Genomic DNA, 15,496 nt, shown 5'->3' on the forward strand with positions numbered 1-15,496 from the left:
TACAGATACACCTGCATCTGCAGCAAGATGTTCTTGCAGCTCTTTGGAGATGATCTTTGGGTTGTCTGTAACATTCTCACAATCCTCCGCATATGCCGCTCCTGTATTTTTCTTGGCCTGCCAGACCTGGGTTTTACAGCAACTGTGCCTGTGGCCTTCCATTTCCTGATTACCATATATACTCAAGTATAAGCCGAGTTTTTCAGCCCCCACAATATGCTGAAAAACTCTACCTCGGCTTATACTTGGGTCAAGCGGAAAAACGGTCGCCGGCGTCCAAGAATAGTCTCCAAGAATATCCGCCGGCATCCAAGAATGGTCACCGGCATCCAAAAACGAGACGCCGGCACCTCCAATGGGAGCAGAAACCCTCAATTTTTTGATTGAAACTTACCAGAAGCTGCTGCATTTCTCACTCTAGGCTTATACTCGAGTCAATAAGCTTTCCCAGTTTTTGGAGATAAAATTAGGCACCTCGGCTTATACTCGGGAAGGCTTATACTCGAGTATATACGGTACATTCCTTACAGTTGAAACTGACAGTTTAAACCTCTGAGATAGCTTTTTGTAGCCTTCCCCTAAACCATGATACTGAACAATCTTTGTTTTCAGATCTTTTGAGAGTTGCTTTGAGGATCCCATGTGGTCACTCTTCAGAGGAGAGTCAAACAGAAGCACAACTTGCAATTGGCCACCTTAAATACCTTTTCTCATGGTTGGACACATCTGCCTATGAAGCTCAAGGCTTAAACGAATCCAACTAATTTGGTGTTGCCAGTTATCAGTACTGAGCAGTTACATGCATTCAAATTAGCAAAATTACAAGGGTACCCACATTTTTGCACAGCCAGTTTATCACATTTGATTTAATTTCATACAACTGAATACTGCTTCATTAAAAATCTTTGTTCAGAAAACACCCTAGTACTCAGATGTTCCTGGGAAATGAAAAACGTACCACTGTTATCTTTTTTGTTGAAAGGAGTCAATTATTATGCAGGCTGATAGGGGTTCCCAAACTTTTTCATATGACTGTATTACATAAATTACATCACATGGAACCATATCCAATTAGAAAGAGGCACATTACACAGGACTTAAATCAATGTAAAAGGCACAATACATAAGGTTTAGACCAAAAGAAAAATAGGAAAACAATGAATAGGTTGAACACTGCCGGTGTACATGTTTCAAGGGGAAGGAGGTTTATAAATTAACTTTTAGTTATAGTTTATTTTTGGGAAGAGGGCTGGGGGGAGGGGAAATTCTTGGCTTTTCTATTCAGCCTAGAAATTAAAATCCTACTTGGTTACTAGAGACTGTTGTCCCGTAGCAACCAGAATGCAGACTATAGCTTTTTAATCAGACTGTCATATGCATCATCCAGGCTGCTAAGGCAACTTACCATAGCAACCAGACTGGTTGAATACAAGGATTAGAAGATAAAATGTTAAACACACATATAATATAGGAGAGTAAGGTAAGAGACAAATGATCCAAGAATGCCACTGGCTGCACAATACTAAGAGTTCATTTAAGACAAGCAAGATTAAAGTAATATTTAATACGCTCACTGCTTGGACACCCAGTAAGTGCTTTGGTCAGAGGCCAACATCGTCCCCCCCTCACAGAAGACGGTGGCAGGACAGACAACTGCAAATCAGTCTTAAATTGTACAATGGTTTCATGAGTGACATTAAACAAGCCATTGATGCGCATAGAAATCCATTAAAACCTTGCATGGCTTCTCTACTCTGGGTAAAACCTGGGGATTTTCATGCCAAAGAGATTCTTTGTTCTTGCGTTATTACTGGGTAAATCAGAGCCACCAATAAATGGCCACTAGAGGGCAGGTGTCATCAGATTGTGTGGGTGGAGTTACCTTGCCAGAGCAATCATGGCAGCTACCACAGATATATACAAATATGCTGATAAATAAAGGTGAAGAAATAAACTGTGCCAGTATGCCTTCAAAGATAAGGAAACCTTTAAAATAAGTGAATATAAAGTTGATATGGGGCTATTCTAAGCACTTTTGTAATTTATATTCATTATTTATTCCAAGATATTAACGGAAATTCGTTCGCATACATAAAAAAACACCAAGACAAATGAAACTTTAAAACCGCAAAGTCTTTATTAAGAAATAACTTACCGAAACTCTGCTTCCGCTCCTCTTCAGAAAAGGCAACACAGCGACGATCCATTGTGCAGCGCTCGATTTCTCCTCCCTGGCTATCTCCTATAAGGAAGGCAGGGAGGAGAAATCGAGTGCCGCCTGATCGCTTTCTGAAGAGGAGCGGAGTTTCGGTAAGTTATTTCTTAATAAAGACTTTTCGATTTTAAAGTTTAATTTGTCTTGGTGTTATTTTTATTTTTGTTTACTAACAAATTTTTTTTTTTTTTAAACATTTGATGTTACTGGTCCTTTAAGGGATACATGTGCTGTTAATATGAATGAATTTTGTTACAACAGCGCCACCTGCTGGTCAGTTTCCCACCAGTCTGACCACCAAGTAGTCAAGGAAGTTGTCAGGAGAAAGAAAGAGGCTGCTCTTATGTTCTTCTGCTTAGGAAAAGAATTAGAAACCTTTCTCACATCTTTCCTAAGCAGAAGAACATCAGAGCAGTCTCTTTCTTTCGCCTGACAACTTCCTTGACTACTTGGTGGTCAGACTGGTGGGAAACTGACCAGCAGGTGGCGCTGTTTTAACAAAATTCATTCATTCCAATATCTTGGAATAAAAGCAAAATAATGAATGTAAATGACAAAAGTGCTTAGAATAACACCCTAATCAATTTTACATTCACTTATTTTAATGGTATACTTATCCTTTAATGTGCTGTCTGTACAGAATGTACACAAAGACTGTGGGACTACAAAGAATCACAATAGGTTCCAAGTAGACAAAAGTGATCTACTTTCCAACTTATGGCCCTTCAACTGTTAGAGGCACATTTATCAAGCGTTGAATTTCTAATTCTTGTGAGTTTTTTTTTTTTTTAAACCTCCTATAAACTCCCATGAATTTGAAATTTGACCGATCGAAATTTATCATTAAAATCACATTTTTTAAAGTCGGGTGAATAGAATTGAATTTGAATAACTTGCCAGTCTAGTTGACAGTTTTGACCATAAAAAAACTCGAAAATTCTAATTTTCAATTCAACCCTTGATAGATCTGCCCCTTAGAGTATAACTGCCAGCCTTGCCCAGCACTGATACAGCCACCATTGTGCTCTACTAGAACTTACTCTCCCTACTCTTCTGCAATAAAACTTCAGGGTTACCAGCTACGTTGAGGGCCTACAGTTGTATTGAACCAATTAAAAATGCCATATTTTATATAGTGAACTTATTGCACGAGGCTAAAGTTTGAGCTTGTCAATAGCAGCAATGATCCAGGACTTCAAACTTGTCACAGGGGGTCACCATCTTGGAAAGTGTCTGTGACACTCACATGCTCAGTGGGCTCTGATTGGCTGTTGAGAAGCTAAGCTTAGGGCTCGTCGCTAATTATCCAGCAGAAAATGAGCTTCCCTGGCTGTAATATAAGCTGATGCTACAGGTTTGCTGATTATTCAATTCTGATGCTAATTGCACTGGTTTCTGTGCTGCCATGTAGTAATTATGTGTATTAATTACTAATCAGCCTTATATTGTGACATTTCTATTCTATGTGTACTGTATATTGTGAGTGTCTCCCTAAGCTCAGTAAGTGACAGCAACACAGAGCATGTGCAGTGAATCAGCAGAAGAGAAAATGGGGAGCTACTGGGGCATCTTTAGCAGTAAAGATCCGTGTCTCCAAAGGGCTGTGCCTTGGGCTGGTACAGAAGCACAAAACAATGTACAACATATCTACCTACTTCTTTAGTTACACTTTACTTCTCCTTTAAGGAGTGATGGTATGCAGTAAGTAGGATAGAGATAAGAGCAAAGCTATGAAGACACAGTCACATGATACATACAGGGCAAGTGATGGCCTGCAGATGGCTGGCAGGGGAGATGTTAAAGGGACAAGGCAGATGGTGTGATGCTCTGCATATCTTTGCCTGATGGCACATTTCTTTGCCCCGTCCGGTCACTGTGATGCAGTTTAGAGAATAACTCAGACACATCACTTAAGCTCTGCCGGGAAATGACAGCAAATATATTTCTAAAATGTGTCTTTGTGGTATTCTTTATGGATTATGGAACAGTGGCTTGTGTTATGGTGCCGGGGGAGGTGGATACATACAAATGACACATCTATGAGTTCCCTCCTGTGATTATAGAGCAAATACACCCTATATTGCTCTGATAGATCAGCTGCTTAAAGGGATACTGTGATGGGGGAGAAAAAAAATTCGTCAGTTAATAGTGCTACTCCAGCAGAATTTTGCACTGAAATCCATTTCTCAAAAGAGCAAACAGATTTTTTAATATTTAATTTTGAAATCTGATGTGGGGCTAGACATATTGTCAGTTTCCCAGATGCCCAGAGTCATGTGACTTGTGCTCTGATAAACTTCAGTCACTCTTTACTGCTGTACTGCAAGTTGGAGTGATATCACCCCCCCAGCAGCCTAACAACAGAACAATTGGAAAGGTAACCAGATAGCAGCTCCCTAACACAAGTTAACAGCTGCCTGGTAGATCTAAGAACAACACTCAATAGTAAAATCCAGGTCCCACTGAGACACATTCAAATACATTGAGTAGGACAAACAACAGTCTGCCAGAAAGCAGTTCCATCCTAAAGTGCTGGCTCTTTCTCAAATCACATGACCAGGCAAAATAAACAGATGCACCTACACACCAAAATTATAAAATGATACACTTGCTGGTTCAGGAATGAAATTTTATATTGTAGAGTGAATTATTTGCAGTGTAAACAGTGTAATTTATAAATACAAAATAAATCATAAAAAGAATCCCTTTAAGAGGGACGGGGTACAGAGTCCAAGATCTAGTAACTCCCGACTTCTGCACAAGTCAGTCCCATTGCATGCTGGGCATTGTAGTCTTACATTAAACTTGGCAGTCGGCAAATTGTTAAATAAAAACGACATTACCCAACATACACTGGGAGACACAGGCTTGGCACATTAGGACTTTTCCAAAGTACAAACCAGCCAAAGGCCCAAAAAGTAACCTAAATCTGTATCTCGGCTAGTTTGTACCTTGAAACCTCAGCTGGGCTTTAAATTAGTAGCCCAATCGGCTGGAAAACAACCAACCTGGCAACCCTGCCTATACGGGACACACACACACAATGTTTTTATGGAATTGGAAGGAAACCACAAACCCTAGAAATGAAAACAGACGTAAAAACAAAAGTAACTCAATTTTGTGTTTAATAAAAATAACACTTTTCCCATCAATTAGTAACAGAATAAAGATTTGCTTCCAAGTTTCCAAAGTATCTAGAACAGTCCTGCTAGTAATTTACAAAAGAAAAAAAATGGCAGAGAAATTACCAAACTTGGGGCTTGTTTTAGGGAAAATATATTTATCATTGGTTAGATTTTTCTATACAGGTGTGGGATCAGTTATCCGGAAAGCTCTGTATTACGGAGAGGCCATCGCCCATAGACTCCATTATAATCAAATAATGCAGATTTTTAAAAATGATTTACTTTTTCTCTGTAATAATAAAACAGTAGCTTGTACTTGATCCCAACTAAGATATAATTAATCCTTATTGGAAGCAAAACCGGCCTATTGGGTTTATTAAATGTTTATATGATTTTCTAGTAGATTTAAGGTATGACAGATCCCTTATCCGGAAAAACCCAACATTCTGGATAACCAGTCCCATACCTGTACGATTGAATTTTTTCTTTACGCAGTAGAATATAAATACAAATAAACTGAAAAGGGGAGTCACAAAAAGTAATTTTTAGATCCGACAGAATCCCAAACTGACCTCTCGATTATTCAGTTAAAAAAAAACAAAAAAAAAAAACCAGAAAATAAATTTAGTGGCATAATATTCCCTAGCAAAAGTAATGCCACACTATTTCCTACAACACAACCACAGACTTGCCATCCACTCTCCCCACTAGTCCTACTGCTTCCACCAGAAAGCAAGGTACCTTTTAAATTTTGGACACCTTAAGTACAAAATTGTAATCTAAGCTTTATCTCATGTAAATGGTAAAGTTAATGCACATAGAGAGACCTTCCTAAGCAGCAGTGGGTCCGATCTACTAAAAACACTAAGCCCAAGCAGCCAATGACAATGAAAACTGTTTTCAGGCAGCTTTATCACTTAAAGGATAAATAAACCTTTAAAATAAGTGAATGTAAAATTGATGAGGGGGCTATTCTAAGCACTTTTGTCATTTACATTCATTTTGTTTTTATTGCAAGATATTAAGGGATACATGTACTGTTAATATGAATGAATTGTGACAACAGCGCCACCTGCTGATCAGTTTCCCACCAGTCTGACCACCAAGTAGTCAAGGAAGTTGTCAGGAGAAAGAAAGGCTGTTCTGATGTTCTTCTGCTTAGGAAAGATGTGAGAAAGGTTTATAATTATTTTCCTAAGCAGAAGAACATCAGAGGAGCCTCTTTCTTTCTCCTGACAACTTCCTTGACTACTTGGTGGTCAGACTGGTGAGAAACTGACCAGCAGGTGGCGCTGTTGTAACAAAATTCATTCATATTAACAGTACATGTATCCCTTAATATCTTGGAATAAAAACAAAATAATGAATGTAAATTATAAAAGTGCTTAGAATAGCCCCCTCATCAATTTTACATTCACTTATTTTAAAGGTTTACTTTCCTTATCCTTTAATATCCACCTGCCTTTTACAGGGATGTGTCGCAGACCACTGATCTTTCCCTGGTCACAAAGAATGCAATAATGTATTTACAAACACACTAACCTTTACCAATGGAAAACGCTCCCTCGGCATTCTGAAAAACAAAGCCCTGTGTCTAATGCTTTTAGGCTCTACCTTTCAGTTAAAATATATTGTATTTATAGACTGTTTCAGGGGCTGTGGTCCCACGGGGTCAAATACAGGCTAATTTCGTATTCCCCAATGTCCCGTATGAAACGCAATGGCTGAAGTCCACCTCTCACAAGGCATATGAATGAGAAAGGAGTCCTTCTATTGGTTAGCAGCTTCACAGGCATCAATCCAATCACTGTAAACATCTACGGCCTCAGAAAGATCTGATCAATAGGGGGTTAAGGAATAAATTAAAGAGACAGACATTAAAATAATTTGATCACACTACAAATATTCAGTCTATGTGAACACATTCCTGTTTATTTAAATTAGGGACGCAACGAATCCAGGATAGGCCTTTTTCAGCAGGATTCGGATTCTGCCGAATCCTTCTGCCCGGCCGAACTGAATCTGAATCCTAATTTGCATATGCAATTTAGGGATGGGGAGGGAAATCACGTAAATTTTTGTCACAAAACAAGGTAAACAAGTAAAAAAAATTTCCCCTTCCCATCCCTAATTTGTATATGCAAATTAGGGTGGGAAGGGGAAATTTGCATGTGCAAATTAGGATTCGGCCAAATCTTTCACGAAGGATTCGGGGGTTCGGCCGAATCCGAAATAGTGGATTCAGTGCATCCCTAATTTAAATATTAAGAGTATATACAGGCATCGGATTCGTTATCCGGAAACCAGTTATCCTGAAACCTCTGAATTACTGAAAAGCCGTCTCCCATAGATCCCATTATATCCAAAACATCCAAAAGTTTAAAAATTGTTTCCTTTTAGTATGGAATAGGAATCTAAAAAAAACAAATGCTCTGTAATGCTGCAAATGTTTTGTTATTGCTACTTTTCATTCATTATGTTTCTACTCGGGCCCTCTGCTATTCATCGTTTAGTCTCTTACTCAAATCAATGCATTGTTGCTAGGGTAATTTGGATCCTAGCAACCAAATGGTTGAAATTGCAAACTGGAGAGCTGCTGAATAAAAAGCTAAATAACTCAAAAACCACAAATGAAAACCAAATGCAAATGGTCTCTGAATTAACTTTAGTATGATGTAGAGAGTGCTATTCTAAGTGAACAACCCCTTTAAGATCCACATTATGGAAAGACCCACTATCCGGAAAACCCCAGGCCCTGAGCATTCTGGATAATAGATCCTATACTTATCAATTTAGGGTGTATGTGAGTGGGGAAAAGCAGCTCAATGTCATAGCTAAAAAAATATATATATTTTGTCAACTATCTTGCAGTACCACTAGTTATGCTGTACTTTCTACTACAGGTATCGGATCCGTTACCTGGAAACTGATTATGCAGAAAGCTCCGAATTATGGAATGGTTGTCTCCCATATACTACACTATAACCAAATTTCTAAAAATGATTTCTTTTTTGTCTGTAATAATTAGGGATGCACCAAAACCAGGATTCGGGGGTTCGGCCGAATCCAAAATAGTGGATTTGGTGCATTCCTAGTAATAATAAAAAAGTTGCTTGTACTTTATCCCAACTAAGATATAATGAATCCTTATTGGAAACAAAGCCAGATTTTCTATACAGGTATGGGATCCAGAAAGCTCCGAATTACAGAAAGGCTGTCTCCCATAGACTCCATTATAAGCAAATAATTAACATTTTTTAAAAATGATTTCCTTTTTCTCTGTAATAATAAAGCAGTAGCTTATCCCAACTAAGATATAATCCTTATTGGAAGCAAAACCAGCCAATTGGGTTTATTTAATATTTACATGATTTTCTAGAAAATTTAAGGTATCCGGAAAACCCCATGTCCCGAGCATTCTGGATAGCAGGACCCATACCTGCACTTCTTTATGGTTGAGTTGAGAGCAAACAAGTAAAATGAAAATAATGACAATAAACAAGTCCAGGGAAAGGATACAGGTTATTGGAGTCTGAAACTCTTCCAGGCAGACTGTACATGAAATCACCCCTGTGTTACGTGCTCGATCCCTGCATGAAAAGAAAGAAGAAAAAAAAAAAAAAAAGTCATGTGGATTTAACTGGCTAAAAAAAACAAAAGGTTTCCCATTTGCATAAGACTATCCAGTCTAAAAACAAACGCTCCAACTCCTGACTGTTACATCATCTATTTATGTGCAAAGGGTAACTAAACATGAAACAAAGAGTAAGCTTTGACCAAACCATAAATCACACCAAACTGCTTTACTTACATTTTAACATCACAGGACTTCTCGTGGTTACAAAACGGACACGTGAACTGGGTGTCAAGGTTCCCGGTCATCTTCTTCTTGGGTGGAGGCTTTCTCTTTGACTTCCTGCGTCCCATCTCCGACTATGGATTCTTGATATGAATCAAAGCTAAGCAAAAAAAAAAAAAAAAAAAAAAACAGACCTTTTATCAAGTACAGGTATAGGATCCATTATCTGGAAACCCATTATCCAGAAAGTTCCAAACAACCCTATTGGGTTCATTTAATGTTTACATGATTTTCTAGTAGTCTTACGGTGTGAAGATCCAAATTATATAAAGACCAGTTATCCGGAAAGCCCCAGGTCCGAACATTATGGAGAACGGGTCCCATACCTGTATGTACTTTTCTAAACATTCCAATGACATGGAGGAGGGTGCTTTCATACTTTGCCTACTAGCAGGTGGGGCCAAAATAAACCCTCTGCCCTCTATATATAACCTTATGAAAGTGCTTGGGAGGCGATTGACTGAAATCATGGTATTCCTGTTGCGAAAAAAATTTGGAGCCACCTGTTTGGGCCGATAAAGCACGACAGAAAAAGGTCATGAAACTGTTCCATGTGCCACCATCATAAAAACAACAGGACTAAAGAAAACTGCATTAAAGGGGAACTATCGTGAAAATGAATATTTAATATAAGCTTCAGCACACTGAAATAAGAAACTTTCTAAATAAAATTAAATATTCTGTATCATTTCTGAATTAATCAAATTTATCTTCCTATATTTACTATTCCTCTCTCAGCATCTGTTTCTCTTCTTTCTCTCTTCATGCAGCAGTTGGGTGTCAGATATTCATTGACAGTTAGATCCAATATATCTTATAGGGGGATTCCTTTCCTAGCAGATGTATTAGAGCTCACTCTATTAAAATCATCATGTCTCTCTACATGCAGGATTTGTGCAAAAGGCAGTTATTTTGTTAGATTGTGACAGATCTGATAATAGGATAATAGTGCCCTTCATCATTGCCGACCTCTTAGCGGAGGAATGCCGGAGAAGTGCTTTACAAAACATGCATACAAAAAACTGCGGTCCCATTATCCAATCTCACTATACAAGCAAGGGCCGGCATTCCTCAGCTAATCAGTTGATTTACAGTAAAGGGCAGAGGAGAGAAAGGTCGGCGATGATGAAGGGCGCAATTATCCTGCGCGGAGCTGCAGTCACTGTGCTCTCTCTGCTCTTTCCCTGCATCGAACCACCAACCAACAGCGGGAGGCAAAAAACCCTTTCTGAGATCCCATCGCGAGGCAGAGCTGTACAGGGAAATCCAAGAGAGTCGCACAGATCTGCTCCTCTTGCTCACTTCTCTTCTGGAGGGGGGGGGGGGTCAGGGGATGAAGGGATGCCCCCAGGGAGGGCAGATGAGCTGCTGCCCAGGTAATGGGTCGGACAGGGGCTATAGGCTGCCAGGATGGAGCATGTGGGCTCCAGATTCACTTGTCCACAAATCTGTGCACAACGAGGGCATCGATACCGCATGCTGTCGCAACGATCATCATACTAACAGTTAACTTAAAGGTGAACAACCCCTGGCAAAGAGGTGTTGAAATCAACCAAACCCTATCACTTTACAGTTAGTAAAGCACAAAACTGCATATGCCAATGCGATAGTGTTGTTCATCTTTGGGTTAACTGTTAGTATGATGTATTGTAGAGGGATATTTTGAGACAATTTGCAATTGGGTTTCATGTATTATTATTTGTGGTTTAGAGTTATTTAGGTTTTTATTCAGTAGCTCTCCAGTTTGCAATTTCAGCCATTAAGTTGCTAGGAGCCAAATTCCCCTAGCAACCATGCACGGATTTGAATAAGAGACTGGAATATGAATCGGAGAGGCCTGAATAGAAAGACGACTAATAAAAAGTAACAATACATTTGCAGTTTTACAGAGCATTTGTTCTTTAGATGGGGTCAGTGACCCCCATTTGAAATTGAAAATCCTGTAGATAACCCACACAATTTCTAACAATGCCGCTTCCTCCAGGCCTACAAGTCTAATAAAAAAAAAAAAACATTTAAGGGGTCGTACATCTGAATAAACTTTTAGTATGATGTAGAGACAGTTTGCAATTGGTTTTCATTTTTCATTATTTGTGTTTTTGTTTAGTTATTTAGCTTTTTATTCAGCAGCTCTCCAGTTTGCAGTTTCAGCCATCTGGTTTATAGGATCCAAATTCCCCTAGCAACCATGCATTGATGTGAATTAGAGACTGGAATATGAATAGGAGAGGCCTGAATAGAAAGATGAGTAATAAAAAGTAGCAATAACAATACATTTGTAGCCTTACAGAGTATTTGTTTTTTAGGTGAAAGCTGGAAAGTCAGTATAAAGCAAATAATTCAAAAAGTGTAAACCAATAAATAATTTTGAAAAAATAGAAAAAGTGGGCCAGTAATTGTTAAGACTACATTTCCCAGCATGCTCCAGGACACGCAGCTCGGTGTTGTATCTCACAGACAGACAGTTCTGTAAGTGAAAGCCCTGGTCTGGTGCAAATAAACACTGAGCCGCACACGTGACACGGTAACCAGACAATGGAGGGAGTCCGCTTCACACAAACGCTGTTATATAGAACTCTAACGAAACAATATATTTTATACCGGATCGCTGGTTTCTAGGTACCGATTTCCCGCCTGAAAATCCTCAATCGTCTCTCTTTAGCGTCTGAATGCTTATCCTCTCCTCCTAACTTTCCACTATTACCAACTTCCGGTGACTAGAGTGCCGTCCAATCAGCAGTTCACAATAAGCCATTAGGCCCGCCTCCTGAGCTCTCTGAATGGTTCTTTATGTGTCGCAGCTGCTGAGTTGGTTGTCGGCGCGGACATGACGCGCAAAGTGATTGGCCGAGGCTGGGAGATTATCCTAGCCCCGATTGGTTTGGATAGTTGCAGCGTCAGCTCTGCGGTGGGTTGCTATGGGTTTGCTGGTTGCTAAGCGAGGCCTAAGTGCAGCACGAGGGAAAGCCTCGCTCTGATTTATTGGTTGTTTGGTGAAATGTAATTCCCGAATTAGTCAGCACGACTGTGGGATTGATTGGGGTTATTTTGGAATAAAAACATGTATTTGAACCATATTTATGAGGTATTGGTATTGCTGTGCTTTTCTTAGGGCAGAGGCACACACTGCTATTTCTGGAGATTAGTCGCCCAGAAGGGTTTCAACATGGCTGCTATTTTACAGGCCTGACCGGTAAAAATGATGCTTGATGCCAATGTTATACAAGTATAGAAAAACCAGTATTTGTTTTTACAGAAAAGGTGGAAACCATAGCCAGCTCGGGGCCAAGATTGGGGGTACAGCTAGGGGCATAAATGGGACATGGGCAAGACACAACTGAAGACCCCATGGCAGGTTATTATCAAGTGCAGTTCATTTATTATGAAAACAGCAAATAATCAGGCCCGGATTTGTGGCAAAACCATAAAGGCCTAGGGCGGCAAAAAATTAATATCGACATGCCACCCAGATGCTTCATGGGGAGCTGTGTGTTGGGGAGCTGTGTGTCCTCAGTTTGCTGGTGCTAAACTTTGTGGGGGAGGGGGTAGTGCAGGCGCTAGGACCACGCTGCCTAGGAACGCCCGTCCGAGAAATCTGGCCCTGCAAATAATAGTTATATTGTTACAAAGTTGGGTTGAAAAAAGACCAATGTCCAATCAAAAATAAGATCTTTTTTCTAATTTAGCACTTCTGTATCTCAGAGCTTTCTTAATAACTGATTTCTGTATAATAGATCCCATACCTGTAATTAGAGGTTTGGGCTTACTCATCAGGCAGCACTGGGAGTAGGGTTTCAACATGGCCGGTATTTAGGGTTGCCACCTTGCCGGTATTTTACCGGCCTGGCCGGTAAAAATGATGCTTGATGGCAATGTTATTAATAGGAAAAAAAGGCAAGAATATAAGAAGGCCGGTATTTTTTTCCAGAAAAGGTGGCAACCCTACCGGTATTGTACAGGCCTAATCGGTAAAATGAAGCTTGATGCCAATGTTATAGAAAGATACATTTCAAGCCATTTGCTTCTAAGTGATGCAATAACACTGACTCAGCATCATAGCTCCACCAACATCATTGTGCCTTCCTCTGATGTCATCATGCCCACCCCAACATCACTGCCCCACCCCAATGCTATCTGCCCCACCCCCCTACTAAAATCCACTATTTTAACTTATTTACTTTTAAAAAAAAAAAACCTGATTTAAAACCAGAATCATATAATTTTTTGGATTTTTTCCCCCAAATCTCTCGATTTTTGGGGATTTTTGCCCAAAAAGCCTGAAATAGTCTGATTTTTGGGCTAATTCCAGAGACCACAGAAATGTCCAAATAGGGTAGGGATGTCTCCCATTGACATATACAACCTTCGCAGGTCTGAGATGGCGGATTGTCAGATTCTGACTTTTTGCATCCTCCGGATATAGTAAATCTCGGAAAAATCAAGATTTTTTTTCCACTAAAAATTCTGATTTTATAGTAAAAAAAAAACAACTCACATTTTTCGAATTTCTAGCCTTCGGACTTTAATAAATAACTCCCTTAAAGTAATAGAGCACTCATATGGGAATCCCTAAAATGGTGAAAACAGGACTCGTCCTAGTGTCCTAGAAATGTCGCTGCCAGCGTCTGCCATTGGCAAAGGGTCTCCTATTTTGTGTGAGAATCATTTTTTTTTTGCACACAGAAATTCTCCCCAAGAGCAATATTGTGGTCAATATGCCATGTGTTCCATACCCCTTTTGCCGAGATTCAGAACTTATACTGCTGACTTTAAAGAACAAATAGTGCACTGCATTCCCTCACACATTTTGGACTCTTGTTTTATCCTTTGTAAATATTAGCTCACTGTGACGAACAATTTACCTTGTTTTTCTAAACCTGAACAATTAATAGCTTTAGCTTACTTGGTGTAATACCTTATCTAAACAAAGTAATCCATTAGTTGTATATAACATAATCTTCCTTTTGTGAACGTGCGGGTGCTGTCATATGTCCTTTAAAGGAGAACTAAACCCTTAATTAAAACATAGACCCCACCCTGCTCTCCCCCAGCCTAGCTGTTAGCCCTGGTAAATGCCCCTAACGCTTTACTTTCCCCTCAGTGCAAATTCCTCTTCTCTTTAATGATCTTCGGGAAGTAAGTGCCGTATCGGCACATGTGCAGTTAGAGCAGTCTTCAAGTTTTTGACAAGTGCGCATGTGCCTAATTGATGAAAATGGCTGAAGCGTTGGAAGACCTGAAGATTAACGAAGAGAAGAAGATGGTGCCCGTGAACTCTGATGCCCTGAATCTGCACCAAGGGGTAAGTAAAGAGTTAGGGGCATTTACCAAAGGTACCACCTAGGCTGGGGGGGAGCAGGGAGGGTCTATGTAGGGTAGAGGGGTAGGGTTTTTTTAATTAAGGGTTTAGTTCTCCTTTAACGTATTTGACCGAAAGCTGTACACGAACACACATCGATCACTGCCAGTGTGTAATGTACCCCCTTACAAGCAGATGAACAATTTCATTACTTCGGCCACATTTTCATAGAGCTCAAAAGCAAACTGGGGATTTAAAGGAGAACTAAAGCGTAACTAAAGAAATAGCTAAACATGTTGTACATTATGTTTTGTGCTTCTGTACCAGCCCAAGGCAACCACAGCCCTTTAGCAGTAAAGATCTGTGTCTCCAAAGATGCCCCAGTAGCTCCCCATCTTCTTTTCTGCTGATTCACTGCACATGCTCTGTGCTGCTGTCACTTACTGAGCTTAGGGAGCCACTCACAATATACAGTACACATAGAATAGAAATGTCACAATATAAGGCTGATTAGTAATTAATACACATAATTACTACATGGCAGCACAGAAACCAGTGCAATTAGCATCAGAATTTAATAATCAGCAAACCTGTAGCATCAGCTTATATTACAGCCAGGGAAGGTCATTTTCTGCTGGATAATTAGTGACGAGCCCTAAGCTTAGCTTCTCAACAGCCAATCAGAGCCCACTGAGCATGTGAGTGTCACAGACACTTTCCAAGATGGTGACCCCCTGTGACAAGTTTGAAGTCCTGGATCATTGCTGCTATTGACAAGCTCAAACTTTAGCCTCGTGCAATAAGTTCACTATATAAAATATGCCATTTTTAGCCATATTAATTTTGAGGGTTTAGTTCTTTAAAGGTACAACTGTCTGCCCTTCCCCCTGTCGAGTCCAACCTAAGGGATATATAGTGGCGTGTATGATAGAGGATCTCTGCATGACTAAACACTATAACAAGCTCGTGAGAACGCTAAACAGATCCATCTCTCCCTT

At 39.8% G+C, this 15,496-nt stretch overlaps 1 protein-coding gene across 2 annotated transcripts; it reads right to left on the bottom strand.

Moving 5' to 3' along the window:
- Positions 1–6,842: 6,842 nt before the first annotated feature.
- Positions 6,843–11,963, bottom strand: LOC108703482 (transcription elongation factor 1 homolog). Of its 2 annotated transcripts, none has more exons than XM_018239628.2 (4): positions 11,823–11,963; positions 9,152–9,299; positions 8,860–8,930; positions 6,843–7,175 (listed from the first exon to the last, which is right to left on the bottom strand). In XM_018239628.2, exons 2-4 carry the CDS (start codon positions 9,265–9,267, stop codon positions 7,111–7,113), a joined length of 252 nt encoding a protein of 83 aa, XP_018095117.1. In that variant the 5' UTR covers positions 9,268–9,299; positions 11,823–11,963; the 3' UTR covers positions 6,843–7,110. The 2 variants fall into 2 exon arrangements, with proteins under 2 accessions (XP_018095117.1, XP_018095116.1); XM_018239627.2 differs by having other exon boundaries at positions 11,801–11,958.
- Between the last annotated feature and the right edge of the window lie 3,533 nt (positions 11,964–15,496).

The sequence above is a fragment of the Xenopus laevis genome, chromosome 3S, assembly GCF_017654675.1.
Source record: "Xenopus laevis strain J_2021 chromosome 3S, Xenopus_laevis_v10.1, whole genome shotgun sequence".
In the NCBI taxonomy this organism is placed as follows: Eukaryota; Metazoa; Chordata; class Amphibia; order Anura; family Pipidae; genus Xenopus; species Xenopus laevis.

Bases quoted from the DNA above. Each gene is read 5' to 3' on its own strand.
- LOC108703482 (XM_018239628.2), bottom strand. From the start codon at position 9,267: ATGGGACGCAGGAAGTCAAAGAGAAAGCCTCCACCCAAGAAGAAGATG. The intron at 8,931-9,151 runs GTAAGTAAAGCA...CTTTTCATGCAG, and splicing joins AAGTCCTGTGATGTTAAAAT to GGATCGAGCACGTAACACAG. The intron at 7,176-8,859 runs GTATCCTTTCCC...CCTATTGATCAG, and splicing joins GTTTCAGACTCCAATAACCT to ATCTTTCTGAGGCCGTAGAT.